General features: G+C 34.1%; 1 protein-coding gene across 1 annotated transcript in view; it reads left to right on the top strand.

Annotated features, from left to right (window-relative positions):
- Window positions 1–298: 298 nt before the first annotated feature.
- The window catches only part of LOC132704423 (protein O-mannosyl-transferase TMTC2), a 420,838-nt gene continuing 396,490 nt past the window's right edge, over window positions 299–24,646 (top strand). The window contains exon 1 of the mRNA XM_060674416.1: window positions 299–778. Within this exon, the coding sequence (XP_060530399.1) occupies window positions 693–778 (86 nt within the window). The 5' untranslated portion in view covers window positions 299–692. The remainder of the gene's footprint in view (window positions 779–24,646) is intronic.

Here is a 24,646-nt window from a genome sequence, read left to right on the forward strand (position 1 = left end):
CTCAACAAAAACCGATGCAGGAGGACCCCAGAAGTTTTGTAAATAGTATTACAGTAGCCTGCGGAAGTTTGTTTGAAAAAAAAAACGTGGGATACAAATCACTGGCCGACGTCATGTCAAGATAAAATGTGCTCAACAATTAACCTCTTCTGACATACCTTCAAGGAACACCCTATACACCGATACACGCTGCCACCTGTAGTATTCCAGACTTGAGAATGAACAATCCCTGAAGTTGCGCACGCCCATAGTGGGGCGTGTGGAAACTGAACAGAAGCGGGAAGGGTCGATCGTTTCCCCGACAGTCCGCGTTCGTAGCGCAATGAGAGTTTACGTGAGTATATAACCGCGAATAGCGGTCGTTCGATCGCACAGTAGAGCACTCTCATGCTTCATCGCATGTGGTATCGTCGCGCCCGGAAAAACTGCAACACAGCCGCGTGCTACTCCGTACCCTTGCCGGAACAACCGCAGCAGATCAACAATTAATTTAACGCAACCTCCGACGACCCGACAAAAACAAGTCAATCGTTATCGTTTACCAAAGAGAAGGGTTTCTCTCGCACGAGAGAGAGAGAGAGGGAACCTCTCCGGAAGTATGATAGACTTTAGACGCTTGGTAGGCTGAAGAATAAATCAACAGCTTTTTACTCGTCCTTTGAACGTCCGCGTGAACAGATTAAATTTTGATAATGGATTACGTCGGTACGGCCTGTTGTGCTTTGGCCTTCCTGCTCTATTACAACACGCTGGATTCTGGATTTGTGTACGACGACCGGTAAGTTGTTTGGAAAAGGACTTTGCGGATCCCTTTCCAGGCTCGGTCAATCACATGAAAGTTTCTTAAATGCAAACTTCTTTGCTTCTCCTCTCTATGGGATGTTTGATAAACTACAAATAGCATCCAGTTTATTTTTCATATGTTTACAAACAAATATGTGACCTTGCCTCAATTTACTACAAAAATATTAAAATTAATGTAGGTATTCGTTCATATCTCAAGTTATGTTTTCGCCCAAGGCAATCTCCTAAAAGATCATGATGTGTTTCATTAAAACGTCCCTTTATCACAATATTAAAAAAAAAAAACAAAAATTCGAATTTATTGGGTACAGTTTATAGTGTCTCTCAAAAGTTACAGTTTAACTGATCAAACGTTGAAGCAATTCGAGTGATATTTGACTGGCGATGCGATTACTAAAGCTTCAATTTTAAGCGATTTATCGATGTAATATATCCCTTGCTTAACTTTGATTAGAAAATGTGCCGGACTAAGTTATTCCGAAATAGAATGTGCAATAACAACGTCACAGTTTGATTTTTTGAAAAAAGTGTACCGAACAAAGTACTCCAAAGTGAAGCACGTACTAAAAAGTACTCGTTCTAGGAATCGCTTCATGATAACTACACCATCTTTATCTATTTTACCAAATTAGATCCAATAGGTCTATTGCTATTTTCGAAATACAGAAAACCGGTGAAAATCTACAGCTACTGTCCCTAAAATATATAATATAATATATTAATAAAATATTTAAAACTAAGCAATATCTGTAGGATATGTTCCTTATATAACAATATTAATACGTTTATTGACCCATTGGACAAAAAGGAACACATTTTATAGAGGTAGCCTCCAAACAAAAATTAGAAACATAATATTTTAGCAACCAATACATAAATAGACGTAGAGAATGGAAAAAAATAAACCAGTCTATAAATATGCAGACGAAGGTACGATAAAAAAAGTAAACATTAAAATTTTATTTAATTAATCATTGAATATTTTTAATCCAGTCCAAAAATTACAAAAAAATAAAAAAATGCACATTCAGTTATTTCAAAATATGTCGCAAATTGATGAAAAGTACAATATTACGTTTATGTGCCTGGGACCGATAAATAATTTTTCCATCAGATATGTGCTTAATGGTCTTGTAAAAGAAACTAACACGCCAATTATGCTTTTTAAGTCAATTTAGATACTCAAGTTTATGAGTTATATACCCTTTTCAACGAGTGCAGAAGATCAACCTTAGACACGAGTTTCTGTATACGTATGGTTGGACTTATCGATTGGGATATCATCTACTTTTTTGAGCAGTGGTTTAGATAGACAAATTAGCTTTTTAATAACATCAAATACACTGAAACCCTACAAAACTTATTAAATACTGCCATACATTTTCAAAACTTAAACAATCTTTAACAATCTATCTATGTCTTTGCATCTTCGCTAGCTAGTAATCAAGTGTTACTCATAAGGGCGTTCTTTTCTTTCCGAACACATTCCAAATGAGCAAGTTTTTAGGAGACTGGGCTACGACAGATAACTTAACAAAATGTAAAATATCGAAAAATATTACCACCTTCTTCATTCTTTGCTAGGTAATCGATATACTAAGGGGTGTATTTGTGTAAGTTGATAAATTTTTTGTGGCATTACTTTTTAAATATGATTTCTGGCATATGATGTAGCCCAATCTGGACGTCCAATTTTCAATGACTTTTTCCAACATTTGTGGCCGTATATCGGCAATAACACGGCGAATGTTGTCTTCCAAATGGTCAAGCGTTTGTGGCTTGTCCGCATAGACCAATGACTTTACATAGCCCCACAGAAAGTAGTCTAGCGGTGTTAAATCACAAGATCTTTGAGGCCAATTCACAGGTCCAAAACGTGAAATTAGGCGGTCACCAAACGTGTCTTTCAATAAATCGATTGTGGCACGAGCTGTGTGACATGTTGCGCCGTCTTGTTGAAACCACACTATACCGATCACCATTGACTGTAACGTTCTGGCCATCATCGTTTTTGAAGAAGTACGGACCAATGATTCCACCAGCCCATAAAGCGCACCAAACGGTCAGTTTTTCTGGATGTAACGGTGTTCCGACATACACTTGAGGATTAGCTTCGCTCCAAATGCGGCAGTTTTGTTTGTTGACGTAGCCATTCAACCAGAAGTGCGCTTCATCGCTAAACAAAATTCGCTTATGAAAATCGGGAACAACGGCAATCTCGTTTTGGGCCCATTTGCAAGTGTTGTTCAGGCGTGAGTCTATTTATGATGAATTGCTGAGAATAAATCACTTGACAGCTGTTAAATCGGTTGCCATCTTGAACAGTAATGCCAACTTAAAGTTCTATACATCGAAAAAAAAAACCATTATCTATATTCAAACCAATATTTCAGATACTGGTACAATATGCGAGATGCGCCTACTATATTCCGTCAGACAGAGGATAAAACCCTTAAATTCAATTGGATATAATGAACATGTGACCCCAATAAGTGCCTATGAGAATACCGAGTTTTTAATTTTGATCCGATATGTTCCTCAAATTTCAATTTGCAAATTGAATTTCAAACCTATATTTTATTTCCCTACCGTCCATAAGTCGCACTACAGTGAGCATCGAACACTTAAAATTTAACTACATATGATATTCGTTTGGCGACAGCAGACCAACCGTATTACCAGCTCTTTGTTTTATTTCGAATACGTGCGCCATTGTTGTTTGCAGAATGTCACCGTGGAATAATTCCATATAAAATTTATATAAATCAATTCGAAAAACGAAAACGCGTGTATTGTTTTAAATTAAACCGTAAAATATTGAATCAATCAATATCGCGACTGCGGATTGAAATATTTTGTGTGGTGTATGCGTAACCCATATTACATTGACCTTCGCAGTGGTAGCGTTGTATTGCATGCAAAGGTAGAAAAAAGGAAAGAAAGCGGTGCTCGGTTGGCATGTCTTTCGGCGACTCGAGGTTTGACCCAACCATTAATTACGTTTTCCGCTCCAGATTAAGGCAAAAATGTGGCAGACAATTCACTATAAGAATAACCCAATTAGTTGATTGGCATGTGTTTTATGAGTAGAAAAGACAATTTGGAAATAAAATCCATAATATTACAAGGTATTACTAACTGTTTGTGCTTAATAAGATTCTAGCCAAGGTGCAGTAACGTATAAGAACGCCTATCAACCAAACCAAAACTTTTTCTTGTATTTTTCGGTATTTTTCTTTGGAGTTTTAGCGCACAGGGTGAATATTTGTTTATTTAGTACTGGTGTCTCTAAAGCAGATACGAGAAATTTTAATTGGGTAAAGAATTGCAGTTTCGTAATCTGTACTCAACATTCAAGATGTTTCAAGAAAAAAACTGATTTTCGGTGATTTTTTAAAATTCTTCTAGTTGCGTAAATATTAATTGTATCATGATAAATACAAAAATTTTTGGAAGTTTTGTCCTTAATAAAATCACATAAATAGTATATCATGCATACAGCTGTTTCGACAACACCGTGTTATAAATTTAAATTTAACAACGGATACCCATTTAAATCCAATTGATATAGATTGGAATATCTCATTTTTTTAATCTCCGTAGCTTCTAACAAATTTACTTTTTTCATTTTTGATTCATTTGTGCATTTCTGTTTTTAAATGAAAAGTTACAATCCGAACTTTTATTTTTATATGCTATTTTATGTTTGTTAATACGTTTTTTTAAAAATGTTTTACCTGTTTGCCCGATATAAATTTGGGGACATGGTCCGCATTTTAGCTTGTAGACTCCTGATTTTTGAGTTTTTCGTGACGTGAGAGGGGTCGTAATCATTTCTAAAAGGTATTTTTTTATAATATTTAATAATTTATCAAAATTTTCTGTCGTATTTTATTGTTTTATAAATTTTGTTATTTGAAACTGTTTTTTAGTTATAATCTTTTTTATCAAAGAAGGGTCGTAACCATTGCTAAAATTTATTTTTTTAATAATATTGAATTGTTTTTCAAAAATTTCTGTCAAAAGTTGTATATGCAGTAGTATGTGAATAAAATAATAAAAGGCAGCCATTTTGTGTGAGTGAGGGTGATTTGGGTTATTATGTATTACTGTGTCGGTGTGTGAGGATTTATGGTAAATGGAAAAATGTAATTTGCTCTGTAATTTAGTTATAATTAAGTTTAGAGTTATCTAGTTTCGTTTCGGTATCCGATATGAATTTTGGGACATTTTTACTTATGAACTTATGATTTTTGAGTTTTTCGTGATTTAGTTTTTTTTAATTATCCTATGGTGTTTTTGATGTTTAAAACATTCTTGAGACCATTTTACGTAGGTGTTTCGGAACTTTCTTGCTAGGTTCTCCTATGTATTTTATTGTTTTATAAATTTTGGGTTCGATGTTTAATATGGGATCATAGGGTTCGATTACTCCCAACCAATCCAGTTCGAGTTTAATGTTTGATGTGGTTTTGTGGGTTCAACGATTTTTCGACCATCTAGTATCGATGGTGGTTTCTATGACTTCGAAGATATGTTTAAATTTACGCCCTAGTCAAAATTAACAGTGGTATCAATATGATACCGCCATTGTTATTTTAATTGGAAATTACCTATATACAATACTTCTCAGTGTAGGATAGGAAGAAACGCCGGTGTTTTATGGCCGCCATATCTCCGCGGTTTTCGATTTTTTTTTGTGAGGAGCTATAAAAGACTAGGTTTACAAAGAAACTTATGCTACAATAAATGGGCTTCCACCTGTTGTAAATGAGATTTTTAATATTATTGATTTGCGATCTGTAAGAAAGGTAATTTTATTTTATTTTATTTATTATTTTATTGTTTTGAACTGAGGTGGCTTTTACTTGATGAAAATCCAATTATCAAAATAAATAAGAACTAAAAGTTCAGATTTTCACGAAATTTATTTCGTGAAAATCTGAACTTTTGGTTCCTATTTATTTTTTATTGTTTTGTTACATATTACGTTTTTTTCGTAGATAATTAGATGAAGAGCGTCAAACTGAAACGTGAATTAGAATAAAAGAAAAAAATCGCTTACAAAAATTTTATTTGTCAACATAACCCTCCTATGTTAAAAATCGTAATAAAATTATCTATTTAATAAAGATATAGTTTAATAATGTTTTCACTAAAAAAAAGTGTTTGTCATGTGTCAAAATTGCCAGCGTGAAGAATAGTATATTATGCTACAAGTGCAGTAAACTGCATTTAACTCACGAGTTTATTTGACACGAGCGGAGCGAGTGTTTAATAAACGAAATTCGAAATACTTGTTACGTTTAATTCAATGGCGTACTTTAAATTTAAAACATTAGATATTTGTAACTTACGAGATATCATTAAAACTAACATTTTTTTAAGTTGAAGTTAAATTTCTACTATGTATGTAATTGTTTTAAATTGTTCGTGTTCTGTATTAGGTTTCGGATAAATAGAGTTTGTATTTGTTTTTTATTTATAATTTTATCTATAATGGAAAAAATTAGTAAATATTTTAAAGTTCCACATAGATTTTAAACCAAAATTTGCAATAAAAAATTCTTTTGAATTAATCAACAAAATTAAAGATATCAAAATCCCTTCTAACGCAACACTATTGTCTTTTGATGTACAAAACTTATTTTCCAGTATTCCACCTATGCATGTGATAGATTTAGTAGATTTCACCCTCACTCGGAAACAGGTTAACCCATTGGTGAAACAAGATTTATTAGATTGCTTAATAGTATCTTTAAACCAAAATTATTTTGAATTTAATGGAAAGATTTATATCTCTAAAGAAGGTTTGATTATGGGAAACCCACTTAAACCTTTGTTAGCCGAGATTTTTATGGATAATTTAGAAAATATCATACTAGAACATCCTTTAAGCTAAATTTTTTTATGGTGGTATAGATACGTGGATGATATCTTTGCTTGCTTTGTTGGAACGGACAGACAATTGAATTCTTTGTTAAATTACATTAATTCATTACATAATTTTTTAGACTTAACTATTCTGAAAGCGCAAAACAAATTAAATTTTTCAATATATCATAAACTTTCACACACGGACACAGTCGTACATAATAGCTCAAATCACCCTTATACACACAAAATGCCTGCATTTAACTCTTTTACACACAGACTTCTTAATACGCCACTCTCAACAGGAAATTACAACAAAGAACTTAATATCATTAAACAAATTGCACTGAACAACGGCTACAATCCGTCCATTATAGATAAAATTATAAATAAAAAACAAATACAGACAACAGTAAACTCTATTTATCCGAAAGCTAATACAGAATACGAAACAATTTAAAACAATTACATACATAGGAGAACCTAGCGAAAAAGTTTCAAAACATTTGTCAAAATGTGGTTTAAAAATAGCTTTCGGAACTAACAACACAATATGAAAATATTTAAAAAACAATAAATCGAAATGTCCAAAATCCCAAAAATCAGGTGTCTACAGGTTGAAATGTGGATGTTTGATGTTTGATGTTTGATAATGAACATTTATATTGGACAAACAGGTAGATCCCTCAACAAACGCATTAACGAACATAAAGAGCGTTTAAAAACAATAGTTTAGATTCTAATTATGCTACACACTTAACACAGAAAAACACATTTTTGACGACAATTTTGATATTTTACATACAAAAAGTAAAAAAATTAAATTAAAAAAAAAATTAAATTTATTGGAAGCCATTGAGATTAACAAAATGAGACATTCAAATGTATTGCTTAACGATCAATGAGATTTAAATACCTCTCCTTTATTGAAGTTAAATTCTCACAATAACATTAATTTAGGTTTTATGGTCATTTTTCGGTATATGTAGTACCAGGTAGTTTTGTAAATATTACATTTGATAAAGACACGGTGTTGTCGAAACAATTGTCATGTCATAATATATAAATTCGTGAAAAGCTGAACTTTTAGTTCTTATTTATTTTGATAAATGGATTTTCATCAAGTAAAAGCCACCTCAGTTCAATAACCATATGGGTTATATTCTCTTAGTGTTTTTAAGGTTTTAGATTGACTTTAGATTGAAATTCAATAACTGAGCTTTTTTGAACATGCAGAAGTCAAAAATTCTACTAACCAAAACTGTTATTTTTTGAAAATTATCCTGCCGATATTTTTAGACCCAAACTAGTTAGCGTAGATCTGATTACGTCATTAAACAAAACGCTGGAAAAATATCTCAGTTTTCCGTTGAGGCTGTACCCTATAATATCAAAGAAAAAATCACACTGTACAGATTGGTGGCTTCCTACACAAAAATGGACTCTGAGTACGAAAACAAAAATTACACTAATGCAGTACTTGTCAGGTAATTAACTAAAGCGTAAAAAAAGAATAGCTTATAAACGGTCTAGTCCGAGCTTCGGAATTAATTATTCCGTCCTTGGATGTTAAAAATTAATGCGCTACTTCCCACATAGGCAAACATGCGAGGGCAGTCGTTAAACACGTTGCACAGTTAAAAGGGAACAAACAGAGGCTCGCTGGGCTCTGTCCTCTACGTCGAACGCGCATAATAAATAATTACAGGTATAAAATATTCAGACGATTGCGGGGAAAAATGTTCCAAATGAATTTTACAAGTACAGGCACGTCAAATGTAGTTATTACGAGCTAATTGTAGAAACACAGGTGTGTGTCTCGGTTAGTCACTGATATTTTCCTCATTATGTCCCTTAATTATTTACGCCTATTGACGTTGTCGTAGTAGATTTTTATGTGATTATGTTTTAAAGCCGTTAGATGAGAGATAGGGCCAGGCGGACACAAAATCGTTCAATGAAATTTACTTAAAATTAGTGTTGGCTTGAGCGACTCTCATCAAGGAGGATTGAAATATATGTTAGGTGTCATTCATTTAGTTATTTTCAGTGAATACTGTTTCAAAGCTGAGACAAATTCAAATTTTTTTCTTCAATCTTTTTTGCCTTATCATTACCGAAAATAATTACCAATAACTCCTTTTTTAGGCTATCAATCCCGCTATGAATAATCAAGTTCTATCAACAGGTGGCATTTTTTGATAATCCAAAAAAAATTGTCAGAGAAATGCAATGATTGATTTTTTTACGTCATTAGATAGTCAAGTAAGGGCCCAGTAATCCATTCCGAATTTACTAAACTAAACACTATTTTATTGTTACGTTTAGTTTATAACTTTTTTCTGCAACACCTTCGAAGTGCACAAAATTACCCCATAGCTGACATTACTGTTTTTTGACATCCTTTCTCGTTTTTATGTACTTACTATAGGCTCTGTGTGGGGGGGGGGCGTGGTCAAGGAAAAATTGGATGCCAGCGATCCTCGTGAGCGTCAGTCGAATCTTTGCACTCCAAATTTTCGTACACTCTAATGAGTAGTGTGATTAAAAGTGAAAATATAAATAATTTTAAACGGTTTTTAATTATAAATAAAAAATGGTTAGAATGAGGCGATCAGGAAATACTTGTTGTGTTCCTGGCTGCTGTGTTAATGAAGACTTAAACAACATAAAATTTTATAAATTCCCCACGCAAGGCTATAACGTCGAAAAGAGAGTAAAGTGGGTTAAAGCTGTGAAAAGAATCAAGTAAGTAAGACCATGATTATCCTAATAACTGATTCAGAATTTATTGTTATAAATTTGTAAAAATGATTATTCAATTTTCTGTAGTCGTGACGGAAGTTCTTGGGAACCTAGTTTAAGATCATGTATTTGCAGTCAACGTTTTGTAGGAGGTAAAAAGTCGGAGCATCCTAATAGCCCTGCATATCTCCCAACAATATTTCCTGAAAAATATTACGGAATACCAAAAATAAATAAATCAGAGCAAGTACAAGCACAAAGCAGGTAATTTTTCTATTTATTAAACCTTGATTTATAAACGTGGGTATGTTTTGCCCCGGCCATGTAATTAACATTAAAAAAAGAAAAAAAATCGCAAAATTTTTTTTCCACGAAAAACTATATTTTTTGCTTTACATTTGCCGTTTAGTTGGTTGTAAAATTTTTCATTTGTCCTTAATGTAATATTTATTGAGTAAACCACATACATTTCAAGAAGTTTCTCTATTGGTTTCGTAAAATTATAATCGATATTTCGGATTGACAATTAGTAACGTTAACAGTAATTTTGTACATAATTTTTGGACCGAGATCAGTAGATACAAAACGGCTGGACGTAAAAGACCCACGTTTGTACAGAGGATGATATGAAAAATTAATTGAATCGTTTTACTAAAAATTTTACTAAAAAATATAGGATTTCTCGATTACAGATTCGCGAGAGCAATGCGGAGAAGTCAAAATTCAAATGGTTCCGAAATGGACAACACTAAGCTTGTTAATATAAGAACACGTAACGATGACCTCAACGACAATAAGGATACCGATAACCTGAATGATCATATGGATATACAGCAATGTAGTGAAGTTATTATTGACTCACTGCAACCGCGGTTTAAAGATGTTGCTGTACAGATTGATTTTCATGAAGAAATGAATTCAACCTTCGTAAATAATATAATATATAATATAATAAATATGGTTCTTTTTTAATTGGACTTTTCCCGTAGCTACAGTTTCAATATAGCCGACATTAAATTTTTTCGTTTCTTTATCCCATATTGGTTTCGATTTGCATGATATTGGACATTTTATTTCAACTATTTTAGTTACCATGCCGTCACTGACTACTGTTCCATCTACTGAGACTCCTAACCAGGCCTGTTTGTGAGACACAAAATACGTGAACATCATGCAGTAATTTGTAATTTTCGCGAGCTTTTACCTCATTTTGAATTCCATAATTTAAACTTTTCGGATGCAGAAAATCCTGTAGTAAAGATTCAGGTGAAGTGCGAGTTATTGTTTTTATCTTATGAGCTTTTGCGCTGGCCGTTATGCGTACACGTCTTGCTTCAAACCATTTTACCGTCTTGCTTTGTTGTGTGGTTTGTAAACACAATGTGAAAACTTCTTCACTGTCTAATAGTATCCGGTCTCTGTAAAACTGTGCTATCTCAGATGACAGAGCCAACTTGTCTTTTCCTATGGTGATACACTGACCAGCACTCTTTAAAAGACAAGCAATCATCTTTTTCGTACAGTCTGATATTAATTCTACCTGTCGTTCTTCGAGACATATATTCATGACCACCGTACAGACTTGTTCTTCCTCACTAATATGATCGACTTTTAACCTTTTTTTAATTGGGCATTCGATATCGTCAAAGTCTTCCAAAGTCAAGTGCAGTGGCTGAGGAGGATTTTTAAGCACTTTTTGAGGAAAAAAATCATTTACCGTAGCTCCTCGAGAATATTTTTCTTTCGCTGAATGATTAATTGATGGAAATCCCCACTTTTGCTGAACACTCGTTTTAGACACACTCCGGTCATTGTTTATTCGGTGGATAAATGCCGCAATATGTTTGCATTCGCCAGTTTCTTTGGCAATGCAAGTACATTGAGCATGTACCACGTCCCTTTTACTATTCAGCTAAAAAAATTAAAGAATCAAGTAAAAAAGCCACTTTTAAAGTTTGACAATTTTTTTTCTGTAATCTGTAAATTATATGGTGTTTCAGTGACGGACGTTTGCCGAATGCATTTAGCAATTAGCTTATTGTTAATATTGCCACCAACGTATTCTTCAATGTGTTTAATATGACAAAAAGCCAATTTTTTTCCTTTTTCTAGCGTACCTGCAGTGAAAATTATTGAATGGGAGATATTTTCAAATCCGGTCTGCAATTTGTGACGGTTTCATATTTCAATGGTAAAATTTAGCATTTTTAAAGTGAGAGTGCTGGCACATTTGCGAAGTAACGGGTTTATTTTATTAGTACCTTGTAGAATTAATTGTACTGTCCATTTCCTTCACCTTTTGCTGTTTGGCGAGTGCTGCTTAACAATTAAAATTCTTGTTTATTAGGTTCATATCGATTTTGCAATTTGAACACACGTTCTTTTGTAGACTCGGTTCCTTTAGTTTCGGACTTGTACTCCCCGGCCGATTGTGTTGCCGAACCATAAATATTTTATGCTGCAACGGCTGTGTGCGTGGCCCCTTGTTCGCTTGGTTTTCTCTTAAGTGACACCGGTTTACTGAGAGATACTAATGCAAAAAACAGAGTATTAGTTGCGCATTAGAAGGAGTCATAACCATTACCATCTGTCACCCTATGAGACTAGGGACCACATTTGCTTTTCATTGCTTCGGTATTCCTTGGCGAGCCTAGTAAACATTGTTTTGTTTCTTAACCTATTCTTCCTCGATTTTCTGTGACTGGCCGTCCGGTCGCCACCATGGATAGCGTTCGGGTAATTCGATCTCGTTGACGCAACCTCGATTCTTTGGCACGGGCCATACGGCCATCACCACAGATATAGTTCGGTTGTTCTTTCTACTGGCGGCGTACCGTCGACTAGGTTGGCAAGAGTGGCGTTTTCCCTCTAATTTTTTGTGCCCGTTTAGCCTTTTAATAAAACTGGTTGTCTGAATCGTCCGGCATTTTGTACGCTAGCTTTTGAAGCTTGGGGTTGTGGCAGATTTTCTTTTGTGTGACCGATTTCTTTTTGAGCCGGTAGTGCTACCCCAATAAGAGGGGGATATGTGAATTGGTCACTAATTTATGATTTCCCATACTTTTGGATCTATTTGGAGTTTGGAATGGGAATCTTCCTCAACGAGGGATTTTGAAAAGAATTGTCATTGCCCCATATTTCCAGAAAACCCTCGAATCGAGGTAAGTTACCTTTTGGAACCATTTCGCTACCTAATCAGTGTTCCTCAATTTATGCCGATTTTATTTTAGGGTTTTTTTTTTCTAATTAGTATTGTACGTATTGTTGCTCCGTTTCCCGCAAACCTTCCACGTGGTTTCTTCTTTCACCGGAATACCAGACCAGACTTGGTGTCTTGCAGTGTATGCTGTCTCTTGGGTACATGTTTAGTTGTGGAGTTTCCCCTATCGAGCAGCCGGCTTTCCGGACGGACTTTGCTGGGTTAACTGAGACTGCCCACCTGCGGCTGTCTCATTGAGCCACCATTCCATCTTGGCTTGGTTCCCGGGATAGTGACAGACAGCTGTGTAACGTTCGGGACATCTTGAGGTTTGGGTAGCTTAAGTGGCCTGTTCTCTTCAAGAACGGTTTGCGGAACTTATAGCCTTAAATTATAGTGTCTTATATTCTTTTGCACCGCCAAAACTTGAAGGTGAGATTTGACACTCACACCTACCACCAGGTTGAAGGAAATAAATTATTGTTCGTGATTCACTTGTTTATTTCCTTTACGGGTTGGTACCTCGGGTTGATAAGTCTACCTTTTTCGAATCACGTGGCGCCTACCTACCACCTTCCGGGACTGACCGAGGTGCCCTTCACCGCCTTCCAACCTGGCTTTGGTTTAGTATATATATATATTTTTTTTCTTTTCTACTTTATTAATTTTTCTCGGTTGTTAATGAGCTAGCCTAGGCATTGTCTTACCTCACTATTAAATTACGAATTTAATTAATTAATGCGTTTCTTTTTCACGACCCTGAGATGGAGAGGTAAGAAATTTTACCGATGCCATATTTTCAGGTTATGCTGTCAATAAAAAAACTATTATTATTTGTTACACGTTTTAATTACAGAAAAAAAAATTTGTTAATATATAATTTTCACGTACCTTTCGTTTAAAACACTTTATACTACTTATTCATCTCAAAATTTATTGTTAATTGTTTTATTTATAAGTTAACACTTAACGACAATGATAAAATTGGAGTGCTGTAATTCCTTCTTTTCCGTGGGCGGCGCTATTAGGCCTCATACACGCGAATTACAAGTAATTTTTTCATTAAAAATTCGGTTTAAGCACTAACTCTATAGCAGTAGTTTTATTTGGTAAATTCTGAACAATTGAACAATAATGTAACGTGATAATGGTACAAAAATCAACTTTTTTTAGTTTCATCTTCTTGTATTTATATTTTATGTTAGGATAAAAATATTGAGAAGCGGTTTTCAGTGAATTGTTGTTCCCTTATTGTTATTTAATTTCGTGAAAAATAATCGTTCGAACGCCCCACAAGTCTTTCTATTTGGAAAAGCCCGTTTCGCAAGAAAGACTTGAATTTTTCTCAGCTTTAAAGCGGCACTATAACTATGGTTTACATGGGAAAATTTTGTATAAACGGTGTTCAATGTTCAGTGTGCAAAAATCAAGATGAAAATTACGCCCCACAATGACGCAGCGTCTGATTGAAAGGACTATCCCACGGATATGGTGAACATTTTGTTGGAAAGGTAGCTCAGTAGAAGTAAATTTTAACTTTGGTTTTAATTAACTTTTTGCGAGTGACAGATGGCGGGGATTCATTCTTTGGAAGGTGTTAATAGTGCAACAAGTGTGGTAAACGGCGTTTGAGTCACGAGTTTCACTTGCCTAATAAACGACACTTTCCGCAGGCTAGATCCTTGAGAAGGGAGTTGAAAAAACTAGTTCTTAATTTTAATTAACTTTTCACGGGTGGCAAATGGTGGGGTATTATTATTTAGAAGGTGCTAAAATCAATTCTTAGATATTCGCTAGGTGCAATTTAATTTATTTTATATAACATTCAATCTCTAAGCTGTCGATGTCTCTGGTCTCTATATAGGTATAAACTCCATTTGAATATTCAATAACGACCATGTCTTCAAACTTGTACTATTTTATTTATTTAAACTTTCGGAAACTCTACTTCTAAGCACTTGTTTATGAATTTCACACTCGTATTGCCATGAATTAATTTGCTATCCAAGTTCTTCATTGAATAAAAACACAACTTTGAAATAGTTAATCAAAAGGAATGCAGGTAAACGGCACGCACCAAGATTTCTCCTTCCTTTGAACGTCGCATTGGAAGTATCTCCACCAATGAGCCATCTCCGGTTTCCAAGCTTTCGACCCGGTTTAAACGTATATTTCCATAATAATCGGTAAGTTAGGATTTGCTTCAATCAGTGTCATTAATGTTAATTAGTTATGAGAGAACCCAAAGGATTTACATTAGACGGAGTTTCGGAACTTGTGTGAGCACATTCGCAGGGAATTAAGGTGCATTATTCCGGTTTGTTGCCTTGCCGGCTCCGACCAGTGGCGTGACTTTTCGGTTTACCACTTTTCAGTTTTCAGTTTTCAGTTTTCTTTTAACACGGCGCTACAGATAATTTTAATTTTGCTGTAAGTTTCATTCAGAGACGTTTTATATATTTGGGATATTATAGGTGCACCTCTAATAGCCTTAAGTTCCGTTAGGTGCTCCGTTCATGTTAAGCTCGTGCCAAATCAAACTAGTGACTAAAATTGAGTTTTGCAAACTTGTTGACTAATATACCTTGTACTATTGTTTGCCTATTCCCAACAATAATTCTAACCAAACAATTCTCCGAATTAACAAATATTGGAGCAAGTTCCGCAAAATGTCTGTTCTGCAAGACAATATTTATATACGTATAATTAATAAATACTTACGTAAAGTACGCCTCTAATTTTAATACGAGTAGAAACGTATTTCATAAAACGAAGATTCTCCTCGGAAAAGGCAAAAATTGAACAAAGTTATGATGGTTTTAATTTTAATTAAATAATTAAATTTTTATTTAAGTAAAGACCACCGTAAATTCTACTTAAGAATAAAACCATCATAATTTTATTTCATTTTTACTGTATAGTTATTTACTTTAAGCAAGGTCGAATGTGCGGTGTCTGATCACATGTGAATTGTGCGTATGTCGAGCCGTGCTACAGGTAAATGAGGGACCTATAAGGGAAATTTAAACGAAAAGAAAATGCGGAGCATGTTTGGTATGTTCTTGAAAAAAAAAACAAAAGTCGTTTTTAAATTCGATTTTTTTTCTCACCTGCATCTTGCCACTGAAAGTCCGTCTTTGAAATATGTATGTGGAATTCGGATAAATTCAAGATGCCAATAAAATTGATCATAATGGAGGTACATATTCGGTTTCAATATGTTCTGAATAATTTCCCTTTGAATAATTCCAACCCCTGTAAATAATGGCGCATAATAGGTTCACACCCTTTTCTTTGGGAACTAGGGTATTGATATTCCGAGTTATCCTATTCCGCGTGTGGAACAGTACTCATTCGTATTGTAAAGTTGACAAAACTGATCGAGATTTAAGAAAACAAAATAATATCCGAAAGTCTAATGTTGGTTTTTTCCATTACCAATGATTTTCTACTGGAATCTAAAAAATTAAACAAAACTGCAAGCAGAACAGTTATTACCAATATAATTATTTTTCATTATTAGTGATTAATGATTTCATTCCAATAGTTAGGTCTCAGAAGACTCACTGGGCCTCTTTCTAGAGCATAAGCTCAGTGCTTCGTCAAGTCCAGTCAATGACTTGATTACTCGGTTAGAGCATTGCGTCATCTTCCGTCCAGTTTAAGAGCTTAATATCATTGTTATCATCACGAGAGTATTCCTGAATCAGATATGTTGCTTTGATAATATTGTGCTACTGTGAAAGAGTAATGATCAAGGTTATAAAAAAAAACACATAAGTACATATTTAGAAAAAAGTGACTGCCTTCCCAGGGGCAAATATTAGTTTTATTTAAACGATAACGAGGTACTGTCTGAGTGCAAAATATAGTTTATCTTATTTCTATGGATTTCATTAAGGCTACAATACATAAAGATTGAAGGTACTGGTATTACTCGAAGACTAGAAAAATAGGGTCGATATGATTCTCTGTAATTTAAATTGAACAGAATTCTAATTGTCTTTTTTGGAATCTAAAAACCCTTATTGCGTGACTAGAATTAAAATATTAAAATATATATGGAGCGCTCATATTGATGTTTAATATAGCATAATACAATTTGAATTTGGGCTTTTCATATATCTCTTCGACGGGTACTCTTTTTGGAGCTATTGCATAGTTAAATCCCTTATTCAGTACGCTGACTTCTGTATCGGAAAGATGGTATGCTGAAATATTATGAACTGTACTGCTTCGGTTTGTATTTGGCACTTGTCCTGATTTTTTGGAATTTGACTGAAGGATTTCTAATTTCTTCCACAGTTTTTTTGACGTGATGTCCTTGTCTTTCTCAGTGCGCCATGATGTTAATAATTCTATGCGGTCCCACAGCAACTGATGGATCTTGTTGCTCAGTTTCAGGTGGAGTCTGAAAAGTTGTAGCTCAGTCTCACTAATTTCGTACCGGGTCCGCCTGATCTGGTCTTGGAGTAGGGCCTTGCTAGCTTTGTCCAGGATAGCTTGTGTCTTTCTGGTGCGTGTGTGATAAGACAACCTTGTAAATGTTGGCAGCAAGTTCTGGTTGCGGCAGTTTTTAAGAAAATTCAAGTTGCACAGCGAAATAACCCTCCTTTGTCTTAGTTTTTCATAACACTTGGTGGCTGTAAAGGTCTCCTTCCCGTAAAGGTGTATGATATTCTCACGTATTGATTCACGGATGGAAAAATGTGATGACACTATATTCCGGGATATCATCCGTTCGCTCGTTGAACTCCGACTGGAATCCTGCAAATCCTGCATCCGACTGGAATCCTGCAGACGTTTCGCCAAAATCTCACTTGGCATCTTCAATGCTCGCGCTCCGAAAACACTTCGAACACTGGGAGGTTATCCGCGGTGCGTGCGGTATTTATACTCTGCGCCGGAGATGGTAACGGTGCTGCTTGTGCGTGGGGGGAGGTGGCTCCGCCCCCTGAATTGTCGCGTTGTTAATTTCGCCCGATCGTAGTTGCGATGTCCCCGTTGGCTGCTGCGCATCGCTCTGCTGTTTGATTATCGTTCTCCACGTGTTGGATAAATGCAGAGCGTCGTCTCTCGTATTGAGGTGTCCGCACTTTTCTATTTCGATGGCCTCTCGTATAATCCTAGTCCTAAAATCAGGAATATTAGCTATTTGTTTGCAAGTGCCGAAATCAATTTTATGGCCTGTCTGATGTTGGTGCTGAAACAAAGCAGATGTTGTTTGTTTGTTTCTTATGGCTAAACGATGTTCCTCGAGCCTGGCCGAAATCCTTCTGTTGGTCTGTCCCCCATACGTCAGGCTGCACGATCCGCATGCTACACTGTATACTCCTTGGTTTTCCAGAGTAATTTTTTGTTTTGGGTTTCTTAGTATTGCTCCGATGGTATGGTCAGGTTTGTATGCCGTTGATATGTCGTGTTTCCGTAATATTCGGCCGATTTTGTCAGTAACCCCCTTGATGTATGGCAGGACAGCGATCGATCTTCGTTGAGTCTCGTCCTGCACACTCTGCTGCGGCTGTTGTTGTTTACTGATTGCCTTGCTGATAGTGCGCCTTTGGTATCCGTTTTGTCGAAGACAGGTACTAATTTTCTTCAGTTCTTTATCTCTGTTCCTCTCGTTTGTGAGCCTGAAGGACCGAGCAATTAATGTATTTGCCACTGCCTGTATCTGTGACGGGTGGTGATGAGATTTAGCGTTCAGATATCTATTAGTGTGTGTTGGTTTTCTATAGACAGTGTGTTCCAAGTGTCCATCTTCGGTCCTTGTGATGTTCACATCTAGAAAGGGCAGACTGTTATCCTCTTCAAGTTCTATTGTAAATTGAATCCTTGAATTCCTAGATCATCTGAATTCCATTCACCATATATATATATATATATATATATATATATATATATATATATATATATATATATATATATATATATATATATATATATATATATATATATATATATATATATATATATATATATATATATATATATATATATATATATATATATATATATATATATATATATATATAATTGTGTGTTTTTCAACTTTCTAACCATGGAAAGCCCAAATTCTAATTATATTATGTTATATTAAACATCAATATAAGCGCTCCAATTAAGATTATCGTCCAAGGTGACACCAACATGATCCTTAGTAAGAGATGAAAAAGAAAGAAGTTTTTGTGTTTTATGATTATTTAAAAATAAATTATTACAAGAAAACCAAGAGTGAGCGTTCAGCTCAACCCCGTAAGTTAGTTCATCTAATCTAGTAAAAGATGAGCTGGTACGTATTGTATACGATTTTTAAAATAGGATTCAAAACATAATAGTGTTGATAGTTGATAATGACTCTGACACTACCTTTCGAACTGCATACGTAGTAGATTTTCCAGGCAGGAATCTCCACTGTTCCTCGCAAAAAAGGACATAATAAACAATCTAATAATAATTATTTTAGGATAAACAATAATAAATGATGTTTTAGTGTAAGTAATATAGCATAATGGCAACAATCCTACCTCTAAATTTTCCACAGAACATTCGAATTTATGTTTGAGGCAGCGTAATTTTTTAAATATTTGATATGATATTATTGCCGTTGGGTTTATTTTTAAATGCAATGCACATTGAAAACTGATTTTTTATTCATTTTTCCTCAAATACCCCGTGAGGGCAGCGTAGTCGGAATTTAATGCTCTAACCTAGTAAATTTATTCCTATCATTTTAATATCTCGTAAATCGTGCAGCTTGCTCTAGTGTTACGTGTGCATCTATGCTTAAAAGCAGATGTCCCACATAAGTCTGGCCCATTGTTTGACATCTCTTGGCAGCATTCCCCTTTGTATTCTGTGTAAAGCGCTAGCCTGTTGATTGGCCTTTTAAAGCTCGCCGTGTTTTACCCAATTAAGATCTCTTTTACCGTATAAAAATGAAAATTGATAACCGCCTTTTCCATTTTTGAATACCGCTACGTTGAATTTATTCATCAGGGTTGGGAAACTTAGATAAGAATATTCCGTTTGTTCTTGTATTTTTTTTCTTTTGTTGTACTCTGCTTCAAATTGTTTGAGTTAAAAATATTCTACGTGCATGTTACAAGGAAATACGTTACACGTACTGATTGACGTTTTGTTTGAAAATATTGAATCTTCATGCCGTTTCTCATTTTTGCATCCGGTTTATATGAGATTAGAAGTTAAACTTTATTTAAAACAATAAAATGTTTATATACAAATCTCCCAGTATTTCACATACTGTTTTGAAACTTGGTTTACATAATTTAGTTTATACCTTTCATATTTTATCTAATACTGCATGCGCGCTATTATTATAATCCAAAAATATGTTTCGTTGAATATAGGCTTTACTTTGCATAATTTTTGTTTGTTCTTTATTTTTAATAACTCTAGTTTTTGAGATATTGTTCATCAATAACTAAATTATAAGTCAGAAATGACCATTAGTATATCTAAATATATATCTAAAAAACTACAATTTTTCTAAAAAATTATGTAAATTAGAGTAGAGAAAATTTGAGTAAGGTACAGGCCACGCCTTTTTTCTGCTGGTTGCCAAATTCCTAAAAAAAAACAAAAATTAATTCCCTGCATTATAAAAACCGTGCACGAACATGTATAATGGCAATATTACCCAATATTTTTACGCTTAATAACATAACTCAGTTTTTGGACCTTTGAACAACGTAACTACTATTTACATTGTCTGGCATTTTAGAAAAAGAGAAAATCATTTAACGAACAAAAAAATCTTGTCGCTTTATCGGTGCGGAACTTTTCAATCTCCACGAGAGAACACGGCAAAGCCTATTTCCCTCTTCACCGCGTAAATCAAATTTACTTGTGCCTGAAAAGAACTGGAAATGTCACACTTTCCCGAAGTTTAAGATATGTGATACACGAAGAAGTGCCTTGATATGGCATCGAATGAAGTTTCCTCGAACAAAGTTAACTTGAAAAAATTCTGTTTGAGACAAGAGATTTCGGCAAGGATATTTCTCTTTTAGGCGCTCTTTTTTGAAAGGGATGGGCCCGTATTTCCAAGCTTTAAATTTAATACTTTGATAGCCTTAGAGCCTTACCTACCGCAGTCCTTCAGTTTTTGATGAAATATGCAAGTTACTACATAATGAATTGCATGAATATGTTATGTGGTGAGGGATAGAGAGAGAAATAGGAGAAATATATTTTAAAAAATCATCTTTACTTAGGATGGGAATATCACCGATAAAATTACAGTTACACATAACTTTTTGATTTAGCTTTTAGCAAGTAACTAATACAGATAGATTCACCGCCTAAAACTTAAAAACTGCCGGGCCATATTTTTACTATCAGTTTGATAAAATTCCGAGTAATCTGGATCCTAAATAAACAAACAATTATGAATTGTGGTCTATATTTATTCATGTATCAACAAGGAACTGTTTTTCAAATTTGACATTTTTTGTTATTAATTTCTTTTTTCAACTTTCAATGGAAACAAGTTCTGGAACCAGACCTTATGTAATTAAAGTCACATACATATTCATCACAAAAATGATACAGAGGGTCTGTAAAATTGTATTTGGATGGGAATGTCACCGATAAAATTACAGTTACACATAAGTTTTTTATTTAGCTTTTAGCAAGTGACTAATTCAGATAGATTCACAGCCTAAAACTTAAAAATTCCCGGGCCATATTATCCTAAATAAACAAAGAATTATGAAATGTGATCCATATTTATTTATTATTTATTTATTTTTTATTTATTTTTTATTTGTCAAGTCAATTTATTTATTTATACACTGACTTCTATTGTATTCTAGCAACAACCACCCACTAATTTCTGACCTGGAAAACTATCGTTAGGACGATATGTATAACCTGAATTTATTAGTGCGCTTTAGAGAACTTTGTTTCCATTACACAATCACCACACCTCATGAGATCATTTTCGTACCACGATTATTTAAATTATGGCACGATTTATCTTAGTCTCAAAATTAACTCCTACAATATTCCAAACGGCTGTTCGCCTTGGTGCATGCCACCCTATCTTCTTCTTCTTCTTGTGCTTTTTTTTTAATTAAAAATAAAATGATGTCATAGCTACTTATAATATTTGACATGGGCTTTTCTTCCTTTTTTTGCTCTTGTTTTGTATTGCTTTGCGTTTTACTTTGTAGAATTGTATCATATTTAATATACTGAAATTGTAGGTATATTATTCAGTTATAGCACTCTTCTCTTAAAAATTACAAAATCCCCCAAAGTGCAGCGTCAAATACATGATTAAAAATTTAAATCTGACAACGTGGCGGTGAATGGAATGTCTGTATAGGCAGGGTGTTTCGAAAAACATGCGCCTACACTCGGCAAAAGATTTCTCATACAGGAAAACAAAAAAAAGTTCATGCAAATATAAATATTTATAAAAAAAACATGTTTTTAATATATTAAGCATTTTTTGTTAGATTTTGAAATTTGAAATTTAGTAACCTTATTTATAGTGACAAAGGGCTAATTTTGCGTAAACTAGATTAAAATTGTGAAAACCAGTGCAGTTCCGGAAGGTAGCCTAACGAATAATAAACTTTGAATAAGCCAAAAAATGTTCAACTTTTTTGACAGTTAAGTTGTTTTCCTATCTCCTATAATATATATATATATATATATATATATATATATATATATATATATATATATATATATATATATATATATATATATATATATATATATATATATATATACATATATATATATATGATGACACTATATTCCGGGATATCATCCGTTCGCTCGTTGAACTCCGACTGGAATCCTGCATCCGACTGGAATCCTGCAGGAATCCGCCAAACACGCACGTGTTTCGAAGTGTTTTCGGAGCGCGAGCATTGAAGATGCCAAGTGGGATTTTGGCGGGGCGTCTGCAGGATTCCAGTCGGATGCAGGATTTGCAGGATTCTAGTCGGATGCAGGATTCCAGTCGGAGTTCAACGAGCGAACGGATGATATCCCGGAATATAGTGTCATCACATTTTTCCATCCGTGAATCAATACGTGAGAATATATATATATATATATATATATATATATATATATATATATATATATATATATATATATATATATATATATATATATATATATATATATATATATATATATATATGAAACACCCTGTATGACCCTGTAAACAGTAAAGTCTTATAGAGTATCTTGTATCTTGTATCTTGATCAGAGAAAGTGTAAACGCAAGGTGTTTTTGAAGTTGTTTTTAGTTTTATCGAATTACTTCGTAGACTACATGCAACTCAAATCAAAAAAGGTAAACTAATCTTCAAATTTCACGAAATGTTTAGTCCAGAACTCTAGCAAGTACGGTTCACAAAAAGTGCTACCAATTTGGAAATTTCTTTAGGTTATAGCCTCTGTTATTTTGGAGTTACAAAAAAAATAGCATTTGAGAATTGCTTATTTTGTTGCAAGCCCTTAGAAGAATAAACTCAGCCTAGGAAAGGCCCTTTCTAAAAATGTTGCAACGCTTACAGTAAAATCAATAAAACAACGCAGTCCTGTATAAAACTTTCAGCTCATTCGCGATTCACACAAACAATTTTCATAAATAATAAAAGGGACGAAACGCGGAGAAAAACATATTAATCGTACCGAAAAGCTCGAAAATTATAGAAAACCGATACAACATAAACTCGCAGCGTTAATTTCGGACGCCGTATGTGCGTGTGTGTATGTGTTGCAACTTCATTTTCATGATGTTGTGTAATAATATATAAGCTGCGTGTTGAAAATTGCCCTCCAAATGGCAGCATATTTATACTTGTTTAGTTTATCGATTTTGTGTTTTTATATTTGAGGTTAGAAACGCATAGCTTTTTTTTATAATAGTTTAGTCGGAAAGCTTAATGTCGGGTTAGGGGTATCTTAATTAAATAATGCTGTCTTTAGGTAAAACAAATTAAACATACGGAGGTTATTTATTTTAAGGGTGATGGTAATAGTTTCTTTAATCTTTAAACGAGTTTAATTGAAATTAATAAAAAACATGTTAAATGAGGAATTTTGTTTTAAATGCTATACGAATTCTTTGTAAGTTGCTTACGAAAACCTATTTTAATTTCTCCGAGATTATTTCCTTAATGTCACTTCTATTGTTTCATTAATTTCATTAGGATACTCTGCGTAAGATCCCATTTAACATTTCAGGAAAATCAATAAATCAATAATCAAAAAATAATAAAACAAATTATTTCGCGAGAAACTCCAATCGGACATTCTTTTAAGTTCTTTAGAAATGTTTCTTTGTTCAAATATTTTTTAAGGCAGCCATTTTTTAAAGGAACGCCCCAACCTAATAATATATGTCTTAACACAAAAACCATGGATATATTATTAACGTGCTATATGCTAGCATATATATAACCTGTATTATATTTATTTGGTGGTGTTATCCAGGGTGCGGCAAAATGATAGGTGCTATTTGGGATGTTAATAAAAACCACAGTACATAAATTATTTTTGAAATGTACATTTTATGCCTTTTAGAAACGTTATTTTTTAAAAATGATGTCTTTTAAATGAAGGTCATTATTGTCGATGCACTCTTGTAGGTTCTCGCGGAAGCGCATCATTACCCGATGGATCATTTCTTGGGGAATTGAGGCAATTTCTTGTCTTATGGCTGCCTTTGATTCTTCCAAAGTACGCGGACGATGTGTGAAAACTCTCGCTTTCAGGTAACCCGAAAGAAAAAAGTCGCAAGGCGACAAATCAGGCGAACATGGCGGCCAGCCAAGATCACCCAGGAAAGACACCACTTTGTTTAGCAACATTTCTTGAAGAAGATTTAGTGAACGACGCGTTGTGTGCGATGTAGCACCATCCTGCTGGAACCAAAAATGTTCTCTTTCATCGTTGTTCAACTCGTTGACTTTTGGACGCAGGAAATTGTTAAGCATATCAAAATATCGATCTTCGTTGACTGTTACCGTT

Source organism: Cylas formicarius, unplaced genomic scaffold (genome assembly GCF_029955315.1).
Source record: "Cylas formicarius isolate icCylForm1 unplaced genomic scaffold, icCylForm1.1 PGA_scaffold_7__23_contigs__length_41026272, whole genome shotgun sequence".
Classification (NCBI taxonomy): domain Eukaryota; kingdom Metazoa; phylum Arthropoda; class Insecta; order Coleoptera; family Brentidae; genus Cylas; species Cylas formicarius.